The sequence below is a fragment of the Orcinus orca genome, chromosome 20 (assembly GCF_937001465.1).
Source record: "Orcinus orca chromosome 20, mOrcOrc1.1, whole genome shotgun sequence".
Classification (NCBI taxonomy): domain Eukaryota; kingdom Metazoa; phylum Chordata; class Mammalia; order Artiodactyla; family Delphinidae; genus Orcinus; species Orcinus orca.
In genome coordinates, this window is record NC_064578.1 from 42,778,357 (window position 1) to 42,803,544 (window position 25,188).

Genomic DNA, 25,188 nt, shown 5'->3' on the forward strand with positions numbered 1-25,188 from the left:
CAAGCTTTCGTGTGTCTTTTGATTTTGTAACTTTGTGAAGCATAATACAATGTCTATTTCTTTTTTTTCTTTCTTTTTTCTTTTTTTATTATTATTTTTTACATCTTTATTGGAGTATAATTGCTTTACAATGGTGTGTTAGTTTCTGCTTTATAACAAAGTGAATCAGTTATACATATACATATGTTCCCATATCTCTTCCCTCTTGCGTCTCCCTCCCTCCCACCCTCCGTATCCCACCCCTCCAGGCGGTCCCAAAGCACCGAGTTGATCTCCCTGTGCTATGCGGCTTACAATGTCTCTATTTCTGTGATCGGTTGCAGAGTACACACCACGGAAATCTTCGTGCGCCCCTTTGAAAGGAGCGAGAGCGAGACCCCATCTCTTTATGGAAACTTCGGGTCACCACTTCCGAGAAAGTCCTGCTGGGCATCTTGGCCTTTGTCGAGAGGTCTGGAAAGGGCGCCCCTAGCCAGCGTCCGCGTCTGGGTGAAAACTACATTACCCAGATGTCTCTGCGCTGCGCGTCTGCGGCGCTGGGCCAATGAAGGCCGAGGAGAAGGACGCTCTCATACTTTGCGAAACCTGTCAAGGAGGGACTTCCGGCGTTCTCCCGGCGGCGGTCATTTTGGTGACCATGGGTCGGTCGGCTTGATCCGGTTATGCAGCTCTTGGTCCGGCCCGAGGTAAAGTGAGCGGGAAGGGGCGAGAGAAGACGGTGTCTGCAGCTCATAGAGGCGGGTGTGTGGCTCGGAGAGGGCGCCGCCTGGTGTGACTCCGCCCGGGGGCTGGGGTAGGGGTTTGGCTGAGCCCGCGTCGCCCGGGCTTTGTCGCCCGACTTTCCCGGCTTCGCTCCGCTACAGGCTCTCTGGCGGCTGTGCTGAGGGACCCAGCAGAGGTTGATGCTCTGTGCCACAGGCCTTCACCTGCCCAGACCCCCACCTCCGAACCCTAAAGCTTCGAATGAGGGGCGCTTGCCCAGGTCACTTTAGGTTGTCCCCTTTAAGACAGTGGAGCGTTCCTGGGTGGAGTCCCCATTTCTGACACCCATTGTAATGAGTAGAGGACTGTTAAATGCAGAGGGACCAAGATGTGCAGAGCCATGGAGGTGCGGTAGAGGAGCATTCGGGAAACCTGGGGCGAGTCTCCTTATGGAAACATTGTGAGCGGATGAGCGCTATGTGGAATGGTAGTTGCCCGAGCAGCTGGGCCTGCATTCTGAATACACTGGTAGCCACGGAGAGTTGTGAGCAGATAGACTAGATTTGAGCTAGAATTCTAGAAGTTTCCTAAAGGATGCTGAGAGATCAAACTGCGTGCGGGGTAGAGGGTAGGGGTGGGCAGTTAAGGATAGTGGATATGGGGTGACCTTGTGGAGGCTACTGCAAACAGACCAGAATTATCATGGAGGCTGGACCGGAGAGGTGGCTGTAGAGTGCGGAGAAGTGATCCAATTATGAGACTTTTTTTTTTAAAATAATTTATTTTGGCTGCTCTGGGTCTTAGTTACGGCACGTGGGATCTTTGTTGTAGCATGTGGGCTCTTAGTTGTGGTGTGAGAACTATTAGTTGTGGCATGTTTGCAGGATCTGTTTCCCCGACGAGGGATTGAACCCAGGCCCCCTGCATTGGGAGTGCGGAGTCTTAACCACTGGGCCACCAGGGAAGTCCCTATGAGAAGATTTTAAAGGATAGAAAAATTAGCATCCACTCAACCCTCTTTCCCCATTTTTAACTAGGAGTTTATGAAACAACCACTCATTTCAACACCGAGAGATCAGTATTCTAAATGTGTAGGTATAGGTAGGCATTTCAATTCAACACTGAAATGTATGAATTTAACAAGTTTATGCGAACACTTAATATTTGGTTCACACCTGAATATACCATAAATCAGTATATTAAGACACTAAAAAGTCTTAAATATTACATTTTCTCAAATACTCAAAAGGTAAATATAACACACATCTAAAATTTCAAAATCCATTAAGTCATTTGCACTGAAAACATTGACAAAAGCCTCAATTCTGTGGATGGTAGTTATAGCTCATATTTAACACCTGACGTACCCTAAGGCATATGATACCAACATTAGACCTATGAGGTTGGTACCATTTTTATGCCCATTTTAGAGATAAAAACACTGAGGCACAGGAAGATTGAGTCCTAGTTTAAGGTTACACAGCTAGTAAGAGGCAGCACCAAGGACTGAAGCCCAGAAGTTAACGTCAGGTCATCTTGCTTCAGGGTAGGCATAGGAGGTTGGATCAGCCCTTGAGGCCCCACCATGGATGCCCTTCACTCATAGTCTCACTCTTCCTGCAGGTTTCCATGGCTTCAGAAGCACTTCATGAGCAATGTATAGGTGAGTAAATATTGGCTCAGGACCTCACTCTCCCCATCTCCCACTCATGGTCTCCAGGATGTGTCCTGGGACCCCCTGCCTGCCACTCTACTGTTGTCATTGGTTCTGAGGCCTCCCCTCAGACTCAAGACCCTGAATCCAGGCCAGGGGTTATATGGAGGGGTCCCTGGTTTCTGGCCACTAATAGTCTGTCCTGTAGAAGGTATTAAATGTATGAGAATCACCATGTGCAAATGCTTAGAGGTGAGACTGAGTGGCAACCGCAGTTCTCCATTACGTCCTATGGGATCAGAGAGCCGGGGTGCAGGAGTCAGGCCTGAAATGGCAGGCTGAGGAACTGTGCCTCTACTCTGGGGACACTGGGAGCCATGGAAGTTTTGGAGTAGAAGAGGGTCTGAATCAGGTCTAAACAGACTTTCTCTGGTTGCAGAGTGGAGAGCAGACAGTAGGAGTGAGGGAGGCTTTTGCAGTACTCTAGATGAGTGTGGTGACAGCTGGACCAGGTTGGTGGCTGGATCAGGGTAGTGGCTGTTGATGGGGATTTGTGGATTTGTTTTTAGAGTAGGTCCAACAAAACTTTCTGACTAGAGAGGGGAGTTGTCTAAGTGTTGGCCTTTGCAGCTGGAAGGAAGGAGATGCCATTAACTGGAATGGGGAAATCACTTGTAGGCACGTAATTTTCAAGAGGGAATATTAGGAGTTAGATTTTGGCCATGTTGAGTCTGAGAAGCAGAGACCCCCCCCCCGCCCCCCAAGTGGAAGCATTGAGTGGAAAGCTGGACACAGGTCTGGTTTTCAGGGGAAGAAATCAGGTTGGAGACAGCACAAGCTGGTGGCCTCTGTGTGGACTGGGGTGGAGCTGTGAGTCATTTAGTAGGGGGAGTCTTCAGATCATGGTGACGGTGTTAGGGGACAAGGAAGAGGAGGGCCAGATTGGAGGACTGGGCCTCTCTCTTGAGCACCTGAATGGGGCTGGTGCACATCACAAAGGCAGATGAGGGAGAGTAGCGGCTGTGCGGGAGGAGGTAGGTGTGGAGGAGAGGTGGGTCTGGTAGGGGACCAAGGCTTCCAAGGGGGAGTGCACATGAGGTGGATGTGGGAGCATAGCAGTAATGGAGGTGAGATGGCAGTGAGGCCGAGGCCTACTCCCCCCTCTAAAAGCACGCTAGAGTTTTGTGACCTTTGGTGAGGCCTGCAGGGTTTCACTTAGGCTGGCAGATAAGCTCAGGAGCAAATGGGTCAGCTGGGAGAGTAGCTGGGCCTGGGCTGGGGGATGGGAGGTTCTGGGTTTTGAATGAGGCTTGACTGGAAAGAGGAAGGCTGAGACTGGTGAAGGGACGGCATGTGTAACACAGCAGTAAAGAGAATTTAAAGTATGTGGCACCTGCATGTGGTTCTAGGTGGCTGAAGCTGAAGCAAGGAAAGGGCGTGGTGGAGAGGGCTTTAAAGCAGGGCTGGGGCTTCCCCTGCCAGCGTGGGCCATCAGGGCTCTGCGCAGGTGGATCGTAACTGCGTTTGGCAAGCACTCTCCAGATGCCTTGTGCAGAGTGGCATGTGGGGAGGCCAGGGAGATGCCTTTGGTGTGGGCTGAGGTGGAGGAGGTAGCAGTGTTGGTTGGGGGTTGGAAATGTGGGGGAGGTGTTGTCAATGGAGTGGTGCGCTCAGTGGGGAGAGTGAGAACTGAAGGTCCCAGGGACTTGCTCCCAGCAGCTTAAAGGAAGAAAACTGAGCCCATGTTTCGTGTGTCTGGGAGGCATGATCTGGGAACCCTTGCGGAACTTGCTGGCAAGAGTGGAGGTGGAGACTTTCATGCCGTACCCAGTGCTTGGATGGCATTTATTTGCCCACATGCCTATCGTGGATGTGGGATGGCACATTGATCAATAGGAAGGAGAATGCTGGCACCAGTGGCATCTGGGCCTCGTATATCCTGAGTTTTGGAGCTGGAGAGGAGTGGGGGCAGGGAGTGGATGTCTGGGGGACTAACTGAGGGTCCTGGTGAGAGAGGCTGCTCAGGGACGTTGCCTTCCCCATCATGGTGGGGCACTGTGCCCTTTGAGGATGTGGCTGTGGACTTGTCTCAGGAGGAGTGGGAGCTTCTTGATGGACTCAGAGACTCCTGTACCATGATGTGATGCTGGAGAATTTTGCACTTGTAGCCTCACTGGGTGAGTCCTTCACACTCGGCCGAGTGTCTTTGACTGGTTTCTTTCCTTCCTTGTTTCTCCAGGGGCCACTCTTTCCTTCACAGCCAGACTGTGGACATTGCTCCCTTCCTGTGTTTTCTTTCATAGGTGCTGTGGGTGCCAGGCTTGGCTGGGTGTACTTTCCCATCCTCTCCCAAGCAACCCTTCAGCATCCCTGAAGCCTTTCAGGGAAGGATATGGGAGTAGGAAGTCTGCAGTGAAACCAGTGGATCCCAAAGACTTGGTCACCCTGGCAGAGTGACTGTCCAGATATGTTGCAACTCTCTGCCCCAGGTCTGCCCCCTTCCCTCCAGCTGGCATTTCCTCATGCCTGACTGTGCCAGGAATTGCAGGCACCAACATGGTCACTACTTGTGGGGACCACTGGGCTGTTCCTATAAGATACTCCTCCAGGTTTCTTTTTGTAACATTAGTTTTTTCCCTGTGTTCATGGGGTGGGTTGCTCTGCACCAGTGTTGTCTACTCACCTGCCTTGTCTTTCACTTAGGACTTGTGTCTTCCAGGTTCCATGTAGTTGCCCAACTGGAGTTGCAGGGAGAGATGTGGGTGCCTGACAGGGCAGGCCTGACTCCAGCCATAGCAAGAGGGCCCTGGAGGGGGATTGGCCTTGGGAGGTGGGACCTGAGGGATGGCTTCATGTCAGGGCTGGGTTCACATCACACCAGGAACCTCTCTGGTGCCCATTGTTGTTTTCATGCCAAGGTCAGGGGCCATAATTTACTTCTATCTTTTAATCTCCATTCTTGACAATTTGCCCCTTTATCATTTCTAATCTGACTTCTGGCCAGGGCTAATCCATGCCTGTCTGGCCTTCAGGTCTCCCCTGTTCCTCTCCACGGCTCCCTCAGAAGGGCTCTCCAACATTGAGCTACACATAATGTATTGGTGAGATGTAGACATATTCTAAGCAGTACATGAACACCAGCTACTTGGTTGCAGTTGTTTTCTTTTGTTCAGTGCTCATGTCACTAGCAGACAAGGCCCTGCTGAAAGCCATTTGCAGAGAAGTGAGTTGGGAGACCCAGCTTCTTCTTCCTGTACTGCATCCCACCTGTTTCCTTGCCCATAGTAGACCTCCCCATTGTATGATCTTGCCAGGCTCAGAACTGCACAGCAGACCCTTTCTTACCTCACTTCAGCCCCTTTGTCCTTCCAACAGTCCTATGTACTAATTCCTGGGTTTATAAGAAGTACATTTGTGATAGGGCTGCCCCCTCCCACCAGAGGCTGCATGCTTTCAGATTGTTGGTTTTGAATGAAGGATGAGGAGGCACTTTCTCAAGGCGTGTTACAACTCAGGACTCCCAAGGCAGGTCCAACCACCCAGAAGGCCTACCCTCGTGGGATGTGTGGCCCAGTCTTGAAAGACATTTTGTACCTGTCTCAGCAGCAGGGAATATACCCCAGGCAGAAACTGCACGTGTGCAGCATGTGTGAAACAACTCTGGTTCAGTGTAAGCATTCACCAGCAACAGAAGCAGCACAGTGGAGAGAAACACCTCAGAAGGGTTGAGGACTGGCTTTTGTTTGTTAAGAATTGCAGAGTCCACATGTCAGAGAATCCCTTTATGTGTGGGGATTGTAGGAAGGACCTCCTGCCCAGCTTGGGCCTTCTCCAGCGCCAGACCACTCACAGCAAGGGGAATTCACCTAGAAGCACTGAATGCAGGGAGACTTTTCGCAATGGAGAAGGGCATTATAGGTGAATGTGGGAAAGCCTTTAGCCACAAAAATAAGTTCGTTGAACACCAAAGAGTTAACACTGGAGAAAGACCTTATCAGTGTGTTGAATGTGGAAAATTCTTTAGGCACAACTCTAGACTTATGGTACAGCAGAGAGTTCACATGGGTGTAAGGCCTTATGGGCGCAGTGAATGTGGGAAAGCCTACAACAGAAGTTCCCACCTTGTTTGGCATAAGAAAGTTCACACTGGAAAAAGGCCTTAGGAATACAGCAAATGTGGGAAAGCCTATAGCAGCAAACACTTGTTCAACACCAGAGAGTCTACACTGGAGAAAGGCCTTATGAGTGCAGCAAATATGGGAAACTGTTTAGCCATAACTCCAGCCTTATTGTACACCAGAGAGTTCACAGTGGAGCAAGGGCTTATGAATGCAGCAAATGTGGGAAAGCCTTCAGCTATACATACAGACTTGTTCAACATCAGAAAATTCACACTGGAGAAAGATCTCATGAGTGTAGTGAATGTGGTAAAGCCTTTAGCCAGACTTGTCCAGCACCAGAAAATCCACACTAGAGAAAGACCTTATGCATGTAGTGAATGTGGGAAATGCTTTAGGCGAAGCTCTGGCCTTATTGAACATCAGAGAATTCACACTGGGGCAAGACTTTACAAGTGTAGTGAATGTGGAAAATTCTTTAGCCACAAAATCACACTTGTTTGGCAGCGAAGAATCCACACTGGAGAAAGGCCTTGTAAGTGCACTGAATGTAGGAAATCCTTTAGCCAAAGTTCTGGCCTTATTGTACACCAGTGAGTTCACACTGATGAAAAGCCATACGAGTGCATAAAATGGGAATTTTTTTAGCCAAAGATCCAGCCTCATTTTACACCAGAGAGTTCACACTGGCAAAAAGCCTTATGAGTGCAACGAATGTGGGCAACCCTTCTGCCTTAAACCCACACTTGTTCAACACCAGAGACTACACACTGGAGAATGGCCTTATGAATGCAGTGAATGTGGGACATTCTTTAGCCACAAGTCCAGCCTCATTAAACATCAGAGAAGTCACATTGTAAAAAAGCCTTAAGCTAGTGGCCTTTCCTCATTTGTTACCAGAAAGTTCAAACTGGAGAAAGGCCTCTGCAGTGCAGGGTGTTTGCTTGGTCAACGGGAATGACACCAGGGAGAAGTTCTGACGGTAGTCTTTATAAAGTAGCCATCAACCAAAAGTTGTATCTCACACATCTGAACATCCACAGTGGGGAGATTTCCTATGAGTGCCAGTTATGTGGGAAGCTCTCAGGACCTGTAATGCAGTTTGACCTGCTCAAGGCCCTTGCCTGAGTTAAATCACTGCCAGTACCTGTGGCAGAAGCCATCTCGCCTCTGCCTTCTGGCTAATGTGCATCAGGTTACCCAGTGTGCCCAGGGAAGGCAGACCTCTGTACTCCCCCCTTCTTTGGAGGAAATCATGAGTGGTCTAAGGTCATTGGAGGCATAATTACATTCACACACTGGGTGTGATTAGAGTTGGGGGGAGCGAGCTAAAGAGGATGTACCCCATCTGAAGTGCTTCCAGAAATATTCTGCTCACTAAAGCTGTGAGGGATGAGCATGTATAGATATTCTCAGGACTTCTAGATTTACATTTCTTCTATGGACAAGGTCACCGGCAGAGCAAATAATCTTAAAACTTTCTGGATTCCTGGGGCTACTTGGGCTGTTTACCTCAAAGCCACTGTTAGACAGGCAAGAAAATGGAGACTGAGAGAAGAGAGATGTTGTAGTCCAAGAATGTGACTTTTGTGACTCACAGTCTTTATTGCTTGCTATTCTTTCCTTCCATTGAAGTAGGGGTGTCCCACCAGAGGGCTGAGAATAGTTATGGTCAAGTCAATATGTTTGTCAAATATTCCAGTTCTTCAAGAGAAGCAGGAGATCCAGATTTTTTGAAAGCTGGATTGAGATATAATTGATGGGCAGTAAACTGTGTACATTTAAAGTGTAAAATGTGATGTTTTGTCATGTATGGGCATTATACATATATGATTTAATGATATTTAACAAATTCATCACCCTCCAAGTTACCTTATTCTCCTTTATAATCCCTCCTGTCCTCCCGCCCTAGCTCCCCATTCTCATGTCTTTCACTAAAAACTTCCAATTCTAGAATTTTGTATAAATGGAATAACAAGATGTTTACTCTTTTTTGCCTTTTTTTCCTCCACATATCATAATTATTTTCAGATTTCTCCATGTTGCATGTATGGGTACTTTATTTGCTTCATTAGAGAGTAGTATTTACTTGATGGATATATCACAATTTGTTTTTCTATTAATCTTTTAATGGACATTTGGATTGATACTAGTTTGGAGTTACTGCAAATAAAGCTGCTATGGACATTCATGTACTAGGCTTTCTCTTGGGTTTGTCAACTTAAAGAAAAACACAACATAAGAGTTGTGAGTTTAAGTTTTATTCAGGGTCTTACTGAGGACTGTAGCCCAGGAGACAGCTCTGAGGAACTGCTCCAAAAACGTAGGGGAGGAGCCAGTATATATATGAATTTTTTGGCTAGGAAATACATGTAGTCAAGCATACATCTTGGGAAAAGATTACTGCTAATCACAAAGAACAGATATCTCAAGTTAATGATTTTAGTGCTTTTCTATGTATGAGAAGATGCAGGAATCTGGGGTCACTAAAGTTCTTCCTGAGATATGCATCTAATTATCTAGGGGACCATTTATCCAAAGCACAGAGTGACTCATCCTGTTTTTTCATCCTGAATTCCCCTCAAGGTACACTGCTGGTAGTGACTGCAGTGGGTTGTGGCTTAACCCCTGTGTAACTGGATGATGAGTGATGCTCTTTGTTCTTTTTTTTGTTCATGTTCCAATACTTAGGAGTAAAAGGCTTGAATGTCTCATTTGTGACCACAGCATTTTAACTTATGCAGTGACTGAGTGCTAACACAGAGATGTTAATACCATTGAAAGATTTTATTACATTTCCCAAGGGAAAGGACACATAGGGCTACATGGAGATCACCACTGTTGGTCAGGAGGCAGAAAAGAGTGAGGGGAAGGCAGAGGCCACAGCCTTTATTGGGGTTTTTGTGGGAGGAGCAAGGCAGAGTAAACAGCTTAGGATTGGCTAGTTTGAATAATGACAGCAGGTTTTGGACTAGAGAACTGGTCTCAGATTGTCTGGTACCTGGCCTTGTGTTGATTTAGGGCGGGGAAATATTGGCTTTGTGTGTGACTTGGTGGTTGGGGCTATAGATTTGGATCAGTTGGTTTGTACATTAGAGACATACTTCTGGCTAAACCCTTTGCTGTCTCAAGAATGGGATAGTCCTGGGAGGGGTGGTCTCTCCAGCAAGCTTTTTAAGATGTCAAAACATCAAAAAATACAGAAAATAAAGAACATGATAAATACACTGAGTCAAAGAGTAAGTGGATGTATATCTTTTTATAAACTGACAAACTGTTCCAAGGTGGTTATACCATTTTACATTCCCACCCGCAGTGTATGAGAGTTTTATTTGCTCTATATTCTTACCAGCACTTGGTGTGGTCAGTGTTTTTGATTGTAGCCATTTTCCTTAGGTGTGTAGTGGTATTTCTCTGTGACTTTATTTTGTATTTCCCTAATGGCCAGTGTTTAGAATTTTTACATGTGCTTACTACCATCCCTCTGTTTTCTTTGGTTAAGTGTTTGTTCAGATCTTTTGCCTATTAAAATCTTTTTCTGATGTATTACTGATTTTTCAGATTTCTTAAATTCTAGATTCAAGTCCTTAAGTATGAGATTTGCCAGTACAGTTTTCTAGCCTGTGGCTTGGTTTTTCATTCTCTTAACAGTTTTTCCTATGGCAGAAAATTGTAATGTTGATAAAATAAAGTCCAATATATTGTTTTTTTCGTTTTATTGAACATGTGTTTGGATTGTATGTAAAAAGTCTTTGTCTAACCCATAGTAAGAAGATTCTCTCTTATGCTCCCTAATGGAGGTTTTCAGTTTTAGGTTTATAATCGATTTTGAGTCAATTATAATGCACTGTGTAAGGTTTGGAGTCAGAGTTCTTTAAAAAAAAAATGATATTCAGTTGCTTCACAACATTTGTTGAAAGAACTATCTTTTCTCCACTAAATTGCCTTTACACATTTCTCAAAAATCAGTTGCTCTTATATGTGCTACTCTTTTTCTGTACTTTTTTCATCTATATTTTTGCAAATATCTTAGTCAATATAATTTTATAATATGTCTTGAAATTATGTAATGCAGTCCTTCAACTTTGTACTTCTTTTTCAAATTTCTTCTTGCTATTCTGAATCCTTTGCATTTCCATATGAGTTTTATTTATTTTTATTATTATTTTTTTGCGGTACGCGGGCCTCTCACTGTTGTGGCCTCTCCTGTTGTGGAGCACAGGCTCTGGACGCACAGGCTCAGCGGCCATGGCTCATGGGCCTAGCCACTCCACGGCATGTGGGATCTTCCTGGACTGGGCATGAACCCGTGTCCCCTGCATCGGCAGGCGGACTCTCAACCACTGTGCCACCAGGGAAGCCCTCCTCAATCATTTTTAATTAATTTGAGTCCTCTTCCTTTTTTCCTTGTTAAGTCTGCGTAAAAGTTTGTCAGTTTTATCTTTCAAAAAAATCGACTCTTGGTTTCATTGATTCTCCATTGTTTCTGTATTTTACATATTCACTCTGTTCTTTATCTCTTTCCTTTTGCTAACTTTGGGTTTAGTTTGTTCTTTTTCTAGTTCTTAGAGTTGAAAAGTTAGATTGTTTATTTGAGATCTTTTTTCTAATGCAGGCATTACTCACTATAAAGTTCCCTCTTAGCACTGCTTTTGCTGCATCCCTTAGTTTTGGTATGTTGTGTTTTTATTTTCTTCTGTTTCAAGGTATTTTTTCAAATTTCCCTTTTGTTTTCGTCTTTGGTTATTTTAGATTATATGTTTAACTTCCACATGTTTTTGAACTTTTCAGTTTTCTGTTATTGATTTCTAGTCAATACCTTTGTGTTTAGAAAAGGTACTTGGTGTGATTTCAATCTTTTTGAATTTGTTGAAACTTGTTTTATGACCTAACATATTATCTATCCTGGAGAACATTCCATATACACTTGTGTATACACATTCCATGTGTATAGTTCAAGTCCAATGTTTTGTTACTGATTTTCTCTCTGGATTTTCTATTCACTGTTGAAAGTAGGGTTGAAGTCCCCTTCTATTATTGTATTGTTGTCTATTACTCTCTTCAGTCTGTTACTATTTGCCTAATATATTTAGGTTCTCCAATGTTGGGTGCATATATATTTACACTTACTATATCCGCTTAATGAATGAACTGTTTACTATTACATAATTTTCTTTGCTGTTAAACTTTTTGAATTAAGGTCTGTTTTGTCTGATACAAGCATAGTTACCTGTGCTGTCTTTTAGTTTTCAATTGCATGGAATATCCTTTTCCATGTCTTCACTTTGAGCCTATGTGTGTCCCTGAAGATGAAGTGAATCTCCTCTCTGCAGCACCTAGTTGGATCTTGATTTTTCTTTTTATCCACTCAGCCATTCTGTGTCTCTTGATTACAGAATTTAATACATTTATATTTAAGTAATTATTGATAGGGACTTGCAATTGCCATCTTGCTTGCAATTGTTTTCTGGCTGTATTGTAGTCCCTTTGTTTCTTTTTTCCTCTCTGTTGCCATCCTTTGTGAATTTATGATTTTCTATAGTGGTATACTTTGAGTCCCTTTATCTTGTGTTTATCTACTATAAGTCTTTATTTTGTTACCTTGAGTGTTATGTGAAATATCTTATTGCTGTAACAGTCTGTTTTAAGCCAATGACAACTTAACTTGGATCGCATAAAAAAACTCTACCCTTTTACTCCACCCAACCATCATTATGCTTTTGATGTCACAATTTGTATCTTTTAATATTGTGTATCCATTACCAAATTTTTGTAGCTATAGCTATTTTTAATGCTTCTGTCATGTAACCTTTATACTACAGTTAAGTGTTTAACACACCACCATGATACAGTATTAGAGTATTGTGACTCTTAACTATATACTTACCTTTACCAGTGTGTAATACTATTTTCATATGTTTTTCTGTTTCTACTTAGCAACTTTTTGTTTCAGCTTGAAGAATTCATTTCAGCAGTTCTTGTAAGGCAGTTCTAGTGGTCATGAACTCCCTCAGCTTTTCTTTTTTTGGGAAAGTCTATCTTACCTTCATTTCTGCAGGACAGTTTTGCTGGGTAAAGTATTCTTGGTTGACAGTTTTTTTCTTTCAGCACTTTGAATATATCATCTCATTATCTCCTGGGCTGAAAAATTCTGCTTAGATATCACTGATAGACTTATGGGGGTTCTTTTAAGTGTTATATCCTTTTAAAAATATCTATCTATCTATCTATATTTGGCTGCACCAGGTCCTAGCCGAGGCACACGGAATCCTTGCTGTGTGCGGGGTCTTCTTTGCAGCATGTGGGATCCTAAGTCGTGGCGTGTGGGATCTTTTACTGGTGGCATGTGGGATCTTCAGTTGTGGTATGAGAACTCTTAGTTGCGGCATGTGGGATCTAGTTCCCCGACCAGGGGTAGAATCCAGGCCCCCTGCATTGGGAGTGTGGAGTCCCAGCCACTGGACCACCAGGGAAGTCCCTGGGGGTTCCTTAATATGAGAGAAAATTTTTTTCTCTTCATGCTTTGAAAATTCTCACTTAGTCTTTGATTTTACACAATTTAATGGTATTTTGGAGATGACTGTTTTAGAGTGAAATGTTTTGGTTTACCTATTAGCTTCATGAACTTGGATGTCAGTATCTCTCCCCAGGTTTGGGAAGCTCTCAAGACATTTCTTTCTTTTTTTTTTTTTTTTTTGCGGTACGTGGGCCTCTCACTGTTGTGGCCTCTCCCATTGCGGAGCACAGGCTCCGGATGCACAGGCTCAGCGGCCATGGCTCAGCTGCCCCACGGCATGTGGGATCTTCCCGGACCGGGGCACGAACCCGTGTCCCCTGCATCGGCAGGCAGACTCTCAACCACTGTGCCACCAGGGAAGCCCCTAGACATTATTTCTTTTAAAGAGTCTTTCTTTCTCTCTCTCTTCTTCTGGTATTCCAATGATGCATAGATTGCTTCTCTTAATGGTGTCCCATACGTTCTGTAGTTCTCAATCTTCTTCTTCATCCTTTTTTATTCTTTTTTTCTCTTTCTCTTTCTGATAGGATAATTTAAAATAATCTGCCTTTGAGCTCACCAGTTCTTTCTTCTCCTTATGCTATTTTGATGTTAAAGCTCTCTCTTGAATTCTTCAGTTCAGTCGTATTATTCAGCTCCAAAACTGTTTGGTCTTTTTATTTAAAGCTCTCTATCTTTGTTGAACTTCTCATTTTGTTCTTGTATTGTTTTCCTGATTTTGTTAAACTATTTAGCTGTTCTCTTGTAGCTCTCTGAGCATCTTTAAATCAACTATTTTGAATTGTCAGGCAATTCATGTAGCGCCTTTTTTGTGTGAGTCAGTTATAGGATGTTTACTGTGTTCCTTTGGTGGTATCATGTTTCCCTGATTTTTCATGATCTCTGTAGCTTCGCATGGGTGTCTGTCCATTCGAAGAAGAAGTCACTTCTTCCAGACTTTATGGACTGACTTTGGAAAGGAAGGAACTTCACCTGCAGGTGGAGGCATGCTGGAACATGTTGAGACCCTGGTTCTAGTGCTGCAAGGCATGAAGTGTGAATATGTGTGTTGTCTCTGGGTCTGGGTGGGAGTGGTGACTCTGGCTTAGGCTGCTGGGGTACAAGCCATCAGCAACTTCATGGTCATTGGTGAGTGATGCAGGGGGTCCACAGAGGCTGCAAGGATTTTTGGGGTCCTCAGCAGCACCGCCAGGTCCAGTGGCTAGGGAACAAGGCATGGAGCAGTGGTAGCCAGAGCTGATGGTGTGTATATGCTCACCTGTGGGGGCCAGCTGTAGGTGCATGTAAACTATCAGGGGCCAGTTCCAGACACATGCGTAGCAGTGGGGGCCAGGGTAAACTGTAAAGGCCAGGGTCAACTGTGAGTGCACTGGCAGTGTGCACAACCAGGGCCGTTGTGTCTTGCCATGGGTGCATGTAGTAGAGGCCTGGGGTTAAGAGTTAGGCTGGGGGTATGCAGGCACACAGCTAGAGGGGTTAGCTGAAGGTGAATCCAGGTAGTGCAGGTCAGTGACATGAGATGGGGTCAAATCTGAGGCCACAAGGAGCTGTGGAGGCCCTGGCTGTCGACATGCACTACTGTGGCTGCAGGATCTCCCCAGCCATGTGCCACAGCACTGTAGGCCAGCAATGGGGGTCTGGGCCAGGCAGTGCATGTACATAGCTTCAGGCGGCTAGTTGTAAGTAAGCCCAGTGGTGTAGGCCTGTAACAGGAGATAGGGCCTAATTCAGGCCTACAAGCAACTGTGGGGGCCCTGGCTGTTGGCATGCCCTTCGGTAGCTGCAGGATCTTGCTACAGGTGTGCACAAAGCAATGGAGGCTATTGACAGGTTTCAGGCAGGCAGTGTGTAAGTGCACAGAAGGAAAGGCTAGCCCTGCACATGTGCATGGCAGTAAAATTCATTTTTACTTACCTGATTGGACCCCTTCATTAGCCTATAATTCTTCTTAAGACAAACTTCAGAATTCTTGGTCTGTCCCAAGTGCCTATCCAGAACCATCTGTCGATTTTTTTTCCAGTTTCATATCATGCTGTCCTACCCATGTCTCTGTTATTCTCAAAACATCAGATTTCTACCATTACCCTGAGGCTGCACAAGACTTCCATGAGATTCTTCCAGTTGGTTGTCCTAATGTCAGAAGCACCTGAACTATGCTTAGAAAATCCATCAAACTTTCATAGTGAGAGGCTTCTTTCAGATCTCCAAACAAAAAATTTTCCTCTACCACACTATTTCAGAATTTCGTGGATTTCTTCATTGAAGAACCTAGTATAGTTAATTTGAGTAATCTTTATATAATTAATTATATGCATAATGTTAGCACGTACATCTGTTATAGGATTTATGAGTTCTGGGACATTATTTCTCCATCCACTGTTCATTGAATCACAGATTCCTAGGGAGAATCTGAAACTCCTAAATATTAACAGATGATGGAAAGAATGATTGAATGCCCTTTAGAGAACAGAGTCATACAGTTACAGTTTCACTGTCCAGGAAGCAAAGCAAAACTGAGAGACATGGGTATCACTGACAATGACTATAAAAGGGCCAAATGTGGGCTTCCCTGGTGGTGCAGTGGTTGGGAGTCCGCCTGCCGATGCAGGGGACACGGGTTCGTGCCCCAGTCTGGGAAGATCCCACATGCCGTGGAGCGGCTGGGCCCGTGAGCCATGGCCGCTGAGCCTGTGTGTCCGGAGCCTGTGCTCCGCAACGAGAGAGGCCACAACAGTGAGAGGCCCGCGTACCGCAAAAAAAAAAAAAAAAAAAAAAGGGCCAAATGTTGAGAAACATGAAGCAACAAACAAGGTATGTTCACCACTCACTGGCCTAAAATAACAATAGAGTCCTCTAAACAGTCAAAATGAAAGAGGGTGAGGAAAAGGAAGCAACACCTCACTAGGTATAACATGATGTGTGTGGCTCTGGTTTCATGGTTAGGACTGGGGGAAGGGCTGTTTTTTTGTGACTGGATTGGACTCATGGCTTCAACCTATGTAGGACGAAGACCATGGTGACATTACCCCAGACGATGGGGCCCAAACACATAGTCAATTGTAGAGACTATAACTGTAAGTAGAGGGCTTAGAAATCTGTCTGGAAAGAGTAAGGAACATACCCATAATTTATTATTACACTTAAGCTTTGGCTGTTCAATGTACTACTTTCATAGGAACAAAGGTATTAGCAAGAGATTAAAGATCCAGCAAATAGAGGAAGCCAATGCACTTCTGGGAGCCAGTCTGAGCTCCATCCTCCCTGACTTACTGGGGAAAAGCTTAATACCCTGGGAGCCACTCATGAGGCTGGTCGTGCTGAGGGGCACCCCTGTGCCCACTCTGTGAAAATACAAGTTGTCATCCTGTGTCATCCTGGAAATATTTTGATCCAAATGCTGCCACTCTCTGAGGCTACCTTGCCTTGTGTTCATGTCACATATATTCTTTCCACATTCCTTTTTCTGCCTCTTAAAGTATTGACTTAGGTCTTTTTTTTTTTTTCCAATACTTGGGCCTCTCCCCATTGTGGCCTCTCCCGTTGCGGAGCACAGGCTCTGGACGGGCAGGCTCAGCGGCCATGGCTCACGGGCCCAGCTGCTCCGTGGCATGTGGGATCCTCCCTGACCGGGGCACGAACCCGTGTCCCCTGCATCGGCAGGCGGGCTCCCAACCACTGCACCACCAGGGAAGCCCCTCACTTAGGTCTTTTTTAATATTGCATTTTATCAAAAAATTTTTGATAGACTGTTTTTTAAAAATGAAGTAGTTCTCAACAGGTGACTGTGTTGCCCCAAGGAGACATTATCAATGTCTGTTGAAATATTTATTTACTTATTTAAAATTTAAAAGCATATTGTGGTAAGACTATTTAACATGAGATACACCTTAACAAATTTTTAACTCTTAAATTTTAAACTGTATAATACAGTATTGTTGGCTCTAGGTACAATGATATATATAGTAGATCTCAAGAATTCATTCATCTTGATGAACTGAAACTTTATGCTCATTGATTAGTAACTCTTCATTTCCCCCTCCCCCCGGCCTTTGGCAACCATGGTTACACTCTTTGATTGTATGAATTTGACTCTTTTAGATACCTCATACAATAGTGGAGTCATATAGCTTGTTTTTCTGTGATTGGCTTATTTCACTTAGCATATTCTCAAGGTTCATCCATGTTGGCACATACTGCAGAATTTGCTTATTTTCTGAGGCTGAATATTCTGTATTTTATATATAAAAGAAATATTTACATACTTATATATACATTTATATATTTAATGTAGTATTATCCAGCCTAAAAAATGTGATAGGCTAAATATCTAATATATGTTATATATAATATAGTAATATATATTATAAAATTATATTGCATATATGTAAATTTTCTTTATCCATTCATCTGTCAATAGGTTGTTTTCACATCTTGAATATTGTGAATAATGCTATAATGAACATGGGAGTGAAGATATCTCAGTACCCTGATTTTGACCCTTTGGGATAAATACCCAGAAGCAGGATTGCTGGATTGTATGGTAGTTCTATTTTTACTTTTTTGAGGAACCTCCACATTGTTTTCCATAGCTGCTCCAACACTTTGAATTCCCGCCAACAGTGTACAAGGGTTTCAATTTCTCCACATCCTCACCAGCTCACCAGCACTTTTTGTTTTGTGGTTTTTTGATAATAGTCATCCTGTCATTTGTGAGGTGATATCTCCTTGTAGTTTTTATTTGTATTTCCCTGACGATTAGTTATGTTGAGTACCTTTTCATATATACCTGTTGGCCATTTGTATGTCTTCTTTGGAGAAATATCTATTCAAGTCTTCAGCTAATTTTTAAATCAAGTTACTAATTTTTAAAAACTGTTGCTCTGTATATATTTTGGATATTAACCTCTTATCAGATATATGATTTGCAAATATTTTCTCCTATTCTGGAGGTTGCCTTTTCATTCTATTGATTGTTTCCTTTGCTGTACAGAACTTTAGTTTGAAGTAGTCCCACTTGACTATTTTTGCTTTTGTCACCCTTGCTTTTGGTGTCATATCAGTGAAATCATTGTCTAGACTAATGTTGTGAATCTATTCCCCTTTTTCTTTAGGAGTTTTACAGTTTCAGGTCTTATGTTTAGGGGTTTGTGTTTGTTTCTACAGTAGATCTCCAGAACTTACTTATCTTGTATATTTGAAACTCTGTACCCTTTGACCAACATCACCCCATTTCTAAGACCCTGGAATCCACCATTCTGTTCTCTGCATTGGGCTATTTTATCTTTTTTCCCCAGGTTTATTGAGGTACAATTGATAAAAATTTTGTATATTTAAGGTGTACAACGTGATGTTTTGATATATGTATACACGTGAAATGTTTACAAAATCAAGCTAATATTTCCCTTATCTCACATAGTTACCATTTTAGTGTGTGTGGTGAGAACACTTAAGCTGTACTCTTAGCAACTTTCAAGTACACAATATTATTAACTGTAGTCACCATGGTGTACATTAGATCTCTAGCAGTTATTCATACTGCATAACTGAAACTGTACCTTTGACCATTATGTCTTCATTACCCCCAAACTCCAGCACCTGGCAACCACAATTCTACCCCCTTCTTTTATAAGTTTGACTTTTTTAGATTCAGCATATACAGTATTTATCTTTCTCATTCTGGCTTATTTCACTTAACTAAATGTCCTCCTGTTTCATCCATGTTGTAGCAAATGGAAGGATTTCCTTAGTCCTTAAGGCTGAATAATATTCCATTATATACAGGTTATATATTGGAACTGATTTTTTATATTGTGTGAAACTTCCTCTTTCTGCACGTTTTCCCAACACCATTTATTGAAGAGTCTGTCCTTTTGCCATTTTGTGTTCTTGGCACCACTGGCAAAGATCAGTTGCCTGTAAATGCATACCTTTATTTCTGGGCTCTCTATTCTGTTCCTTTAATCTATGTGTCTGTTTTAATTCCAGAACTATACTGTTTTTTTTGTTTGTTTGTTTGTTTTTTGCGGTACTCGGGCCTCTCACTGTTGTGGCCTCTCCCGTTGCGGAGCACAGGCTCTGGCTCACGGGCCCAGCCGCTCCGCGGCATGTGGGATCTTCCCGGACCGGGGCATGAACCCGTGTCCCCTGCATCGGCAGGCAGACTCTCAACCATTGCGCCACCAGGGAAGCCCTATACTGTTTTTATTAGTATAGCTTTGTAGTGTATTTTGAAATCAAGAAGTATGATGCCATCAGCTTTGTTCTTGTACAAGATTGTTTTGGCTATTCAGGGTCTTTATGATTCTATATTAATTTTAAAATTGTTTCTTCTATTTCTATAAAAAATGCTGTTGGAATTTTGATAGGGATTGCATTAAATCTAGGCATTTTAATAATATTAGTTCTTCCAATCCATGAACACAGGATAAATTTCCATTTGTTTGTGTCTTCAATCTTTCACTTAGTTTTTACTTTCACTCTATAGTTTTCAGTGCACAGATCTTTCACCTCCTTGGTTAAATTTATTCTAGGTATTTTTTGGTTTTGATGCTATTGTAAATAGTATTTTCTTTTTCAGAATGTTCATTGGTGTACAGAAATTGAATTTTTGTATATTAATTTTGTATCCTGCAACTTTACTGAATTTGTTTATTAGTTCTAACTGTTTTTTTGGTGGAGTCTTTAGGATTTCTATATATCATGTCAACTGCAGAGACAGTTTTTCTTCTTTTCCAATTTGAATGCCTTTTATTTCTTTTTGTTGCCTAATTGCTCTGGCAAGGACTTCCACTACTTTGTTGACTAGAAGTGGTGAGAGTTGACTAGAAGTGGTGATAGTGAGCACCCTTGTCTTGTTCCTAATCTTAGAGGAAAAACTTTCAGCTTTTCTGAGTATGTTGTTAATGGTGGATTTCATATAGGGCCTTTACTATGTTGAAGTAAGTTCCTTCTATACCTAATTTGTTTAATCTTTATCACGAAAGAATGTTAAATTTCATCAAATGCTTTTTCTGCATCTATTCAGATTATATGCTTTTTATTACTCATTTTAATGTGGTATATCACATTTATTAATTTGCATAGGTTGAACATCATTGCATCCTAGGGACTGCCAGGGAAATCCTGTAGTTTTCTTGTAGTAGCCTTATTTGGCTTTGGTATCAGTTTAAAACACTGGCCTCATACAATGCATTTGGAAGTGTTTCTCCTCTTTTAATTTTTTGGGAGAGGTTGAGAAGGATTGGCATTAATTCTTTAAATGTTTGGTAGAATTCACTAGTGAAGCCATCTGGTCCTGGGATTTTGATTACTGATTCAATCTCCTTACTCATTGGTCTGTTCAGATTTACTATGTCTCCATGATTTAGTCATGGTACATTGTATGTTTCCCCAAATTTGTCCATTTCTTGTAGCTTATCCATAATAGTTGGCATACAGTTGTTCATAGTAGTCTCCTTTGATCCTTTTCATTTCGTTGGCATCAGTTGTAACGTCTCCTCTTTCATGTATAATATTCTTTCCTTGAGTCTTCTCTCCTATGTTCATGGTTAGTCTAGCTTAAGATTTGTCAATTTTGTTTATCCTTTCAAAAAGTCAACTCTTAGTTTTGTTGATGTTTTGTTGTTTTTCTAGTTCCTATTTAATATATTTCTTCTCTAATAATTATTTCCTTCCTTCTGCTAACTTGGCCTTTGTTCGTTTTTTTTTTTAGTTCCTTGAGGTATGAAGTTAGACTTTTGAGATCTTTTTTCTTAATGCAGGCATTTATTGGTATAAACATCCCTCTTAGAACTGCTTTTGCTGCATCTCATAAGACTTGGTATGTTACATTTCCATTTTCATTTGTTTCAAGGTATTTTAAAATTGCCTTTTTGATTTCTTCTTTGACTTGAGTGATTTTTCTCGAGTATATTTAAATTCTCCATTTTTCATTTTCTTTCTGTTACTAATTTCTAGTTTCATACAATTGTGGTCAGAAAAGATACTTGATATGATTTTAATCTTATTAAATTTCTTAAGACTTGTATTTTGGCCTAACATATGATCTGTCCTGGAGAATGTTCTGTATGTATTTAAGAAGACTGTGTATTCTACTGGTTGGATGGAATGTTCTGTATATGTCTCTTAGGTTCAGCTGGACTGATAGTTCAAATCTGCTGTTTCCTAATTGATTTTCTCTCTGAATGATCTGTCCATAATTGTGAGGTATTGAAGTCCCCCAACTATTATTGTATGGCTGTCTATTTCTCCCTTCAGACCTGTGAAAGACTGCATATATTTTTAGGAGCTCTGATGTTGGCTATATATAAATTTTAAATTTTTATATTTTTCTTGATAGACTGACCCCTTCATCATTATGCAGTGACAATCTTTGTCTCTCTGACAGTTTCTGACTTAAAGCCTATTTTGTCTTATATAAGTGTAGCTACCTTCTTACCATTTTTGGTTACCATTTGCATGGAATATCTTTTTCCAGTCATTCATTTTCAGCCTATGTCTGAGAGTAATTATTGATAGTAAGGAGTTACCATTGTGATTTTGTGGTTTTCTGACTTTTTAAAAGTCCTTTTTTACTTCCTCTCTTCCTGTGTTCCTTTGTGACTTTTTTTTTCTTGATTGTAGTATGCTGTGATTCCTTTCCCTTTATGTTTTGAATTGACTAGAGGTTTTTTCTTTGTGGTTACTATGAGGAATACATAAAACATAGATATAACATCTGTTTTAAGCTAATGATGACAACTTCAGTTGCATGCAAAAATTTGTAACATTTCACTTCTCCAACCCACATATTATGTTATTGATGTCACAATTTACATTTTAATATTGTTTATCCATATCAAATTACAGTAGTCACAGTTATTTTAACAGTTTTGTTTTATACTAGACTTAAAAGTGATTTATGCATACCACTACATATTCTTTTTTCCAGTTTTATTGAGATATAATCGACATACAGCACTGTATAAGTTTAAGGTGTACAGCATAATAACTTGGCTTTCATATATTGTGAAATGATTACCACATAAGCTTAGTTAATACCCATCATCTTACATAGAAACAAAAAAAAGTTTTTTCCCTTGTGATGAGGACTCTCAGGATTTACTCTAACTTTCAAATATACCATACAGCAGTGTTAACTACAGTCATCATGTTGTACATTACATTTCCAGCACTTATCTCATAACTGGAAATTTGTAGCTTTCTGTATTAGAGTATTCTGAGTTTGACTATATATGTGCCTTTACAGTACGAATTATACTTCCACGTTTTAATATTATTTTTTAAAAATTTAACATTTATTTTTGGCTGTGTTGAGTCTTAGTTGCAACACGTGGGATATTCATCGTGGCACATGGGATCTTTCATTGTGGCGTGCAGGCTTCTCTGTAGTTGAGGCGCACGAGCTCAGTAGTTGTGGCCTGCAGGCTTAGTTGCATGTGGGATGTTAGTTCCCTGACCAGGGATCGAACCCGCGTCCCCTGCATTGGAAGGTGGATTCTTTACCACTGGACCACGAGGGAAATCCCTAAAATTTTTATTGAAGAATTCCATTAGGACTTCCTGGTGAAGCAGTTCTAGAGGTGATAAACTACTCAGGGTTTTTTGTTTTGTTTTGTTTTTTCCTCCTGGAAAAAATCTGATCTTGCCTTCATTAAAAATTTTCTGACATATAACTGACAAAAAATAAATTTATATATATTATGTACTTTAAATATAAATATATTTAAAATATACAAATTGATTATTTGATATAAGTACACACTGTGAAAATATAACTACAATCAAGTTAATTAACACATCCGTCACTTTTTTTGGTAAGAATGCTTAAAATCTCTCCTAGCAAATTTCATGTATGTGATACAATACTATTAACTATAGTCACTGTGCTGTACATTAGATCCTCAGAGTTTATAATGGAAGGGGTACAAACGTTTCTGAGAAGAAACCCACGACATTCCTCCAGAATCTCTTGTGTATAACAAACTGCTTTTTCTTTGCTGCTTTCAAAAATCTGTCTTTGATTTTGACAGTTTGATTATAAAGTGTCCTGTTGAAGTTTTCTCTCTGTTGAAACTGACTGGGGAACTCTGAGATTCATTTATCTGGATGGTCCATATCTCTCTACATATTTGGGATGTTTTCACCCGTTATTTCTTTAAGTAAGTTTATTGCCACTTCTCTTCTCCTTCTACAAGGACTCTCATAATGCATATATTGGTTCTTTTTTTTTTTTTTCGATTAAACAACAAGAATTTATTTCTCATAGTTCTGGAACTGGAAGTCTGAGGTTAGGGTGCTAGGAGGGTGGGTGTCTGGTGAGAACTCTGTCTTTGGATTGCAGCTGGCTACCTTCTTGCTGTGTCTTCACATTTCACATGGAGGAGAGAGAGAGCTCTTCTTATAAGGACACTAATTCCATCATGAGGGGTCTTACACCCCACCCCACCCTCCCCGCCGCAATGCATATATTGGTTCTTAAAAGTCTCATAGGCTTTCTTCACTCTTTATCATTCTCCTTTCTTCCCCTCCCCCAACTGTATAATTTCAAATGATCTGTCTTTGAATTAATTGGTTCTACTGCATGATCAAATCTTCTGTTAAAGCTTTCTATGGAATTTTTGATTCTTCATTGTATTCTCAGCTCCAGAATATATGTTTGGTTGTATGTTAAAGTTTCTGTCTCTTCATTTAACTTATTTTGATCATGTATTTTTCTGATTTTGTTGTCTGTTTTGGCTCATAGTTTTTTTGAGATGATTATTTTTCAATTCTTTGTGCATCTATTCATAGATCTCAATTTCTTTTTGACTGGTAACTGGCAAATTATTGTCTTCCTTTGGGGGTATCATTTTCCTATTTTACTATCTCTGCCTTTGCTCTGCATCCCACCCTTTTCCAGCCATTCATTCATCTATCTTCACATTTGTCAGATAGAAGCAATCCCTAGCTGCATTATCTTCCTGGCTCTCTACTGTAAAACCTCAAGATGACACTTGGCTTTGTCTGGCCCACATCTGGGCTGCTGAGAATAGTTGGAGTCATCAAGTGTCTAGATTGGCACTACTGCAGAGTAATGCTCTTGCCCCTCTCCTGCTTCCTTGCACAGCTCAGTCAGTTGATGTGTCTCTAACCCCCTCCTCAGCCCGACAGCCTCTTCCAACTACTTACTTTTGCATTATATCCCACATGTTCCATCGAATTCTTCATGCATAAGAAGGAAATCATGATCTTGCCCACTCCTCCATCCTCCACAGTTTCAGTAGATGGCCCTGTTTTTCAGACAGTTGAGAAGGTGGGACCTTGTGCAAACTCGTAACACTGTGCCTCCTCTAACCCAACATTCAGCCACCATCATCATGCTTATTTTGTTTTCCATATTGCATGAATCCATCATCTTTACCACCTCCATGGGTTCCACCACGAACATCCTGGTCTAAGCTCTCATCATCTTTTGCCAACATGATGCCAAAACACTTCTAACTGGTTGGCTCACATCTGCCCTGTGTTTCTTCTGATCAGCTCTCTGTCCTGCACCAGCTCTGCCACCCATGCAAGCATTGATCCATTCACCACTCACTCCCTGAGCCACTGATGTCTCAGCATACAACCTACTTCATGGTCTTCTTTCTTGCTGCTCAACCTTACAGAGCATCTCTTATCTGTCTCATACCTGTAGCTTCCCTTCCCAACTTTGGAAGAGGTCTCGCCCCCTGCCGTAGCTACTTCCTGCACCAGAGACTAAATCACACCTTCTCCTGCAACTTCGGAGGCTTCTCATGCTTCCTCCTAGAAAGTATTTAGACTAAATACCGGTATTTAGACTCTGTCACCATAGATTAGCTTTGACTGTCTTGACTTGATGTAAATGGAGTCCCACAGTTTATTCTGTCATGTCTGTCTTCTTTTGATCTTCGTTATGCCTGTGAGAGTCATTCTTGTGGTTCTATATAGTTCAACTCTGTTCTCTGTACTCAGCAGTATCTCATTGTAAGGATGTCCATTCTCCTGTGATTGCCGTTTCTTTTCCTATTTCTGATATTATGAATATTCTTGTTCATGTTATTTTTGGAGATATATACTATGTATATACAATATAGTACTCATTTTTGCGGGGAATATACAGAGAGAGGAATGACTGGGTCTTAGGCTATGTGTATGTTTAGCTTGAACAGAAACTGCCAGACAGTTTTACAGAG

General features: G+C 41.8%; 1 protein-coding gene and 1 long non-coding RNA gene across 2 annotated transcripts; both read left to right on the forward strand.

Moving 5' to 3' along the window:
* The first annotated feature begins 309 nt into the window (after positions 1-309).
* LOC125962667 (uncharacterized) lies at positions 310-5,154 on the forward strand. The gene is made up of 3 exons (XR_007474181.1): positions 310-686; positions 2,326-2,365; positions 5,076-5,154. It is a non-coding gene; the product is annotated as an uncharacterized LOC125962667 (long non-coding RNA).
* A 1,443-nt stretch (positions 5,155-6,597) lies between these two features.
* LOC125962635 (zinc finger protein 69 homolog B-like) lies at positions 6,598-7,071 on the forward strand. The gene has a single exon (XM_049702750.1). It carries the CDS (start codon positions 6,598-6,600, stop codon positions 7,069-7,071), a length of 474 nt encoding a protein of 157 aa, XP_049558707.1.
* Positions 7,072-25,188: the final 18,117 nt, after the last annotated feature.

Bases quoted from the DNA above. Each gene is read 5' to 3' on its own strand.
- LOC125962635 (XM_049702750.1), top strand. From the start codon at position 6,598: ATGAGTGCAGCAAATATGGGAAACTGTTTAGCCATAACTCCAGCCTTA.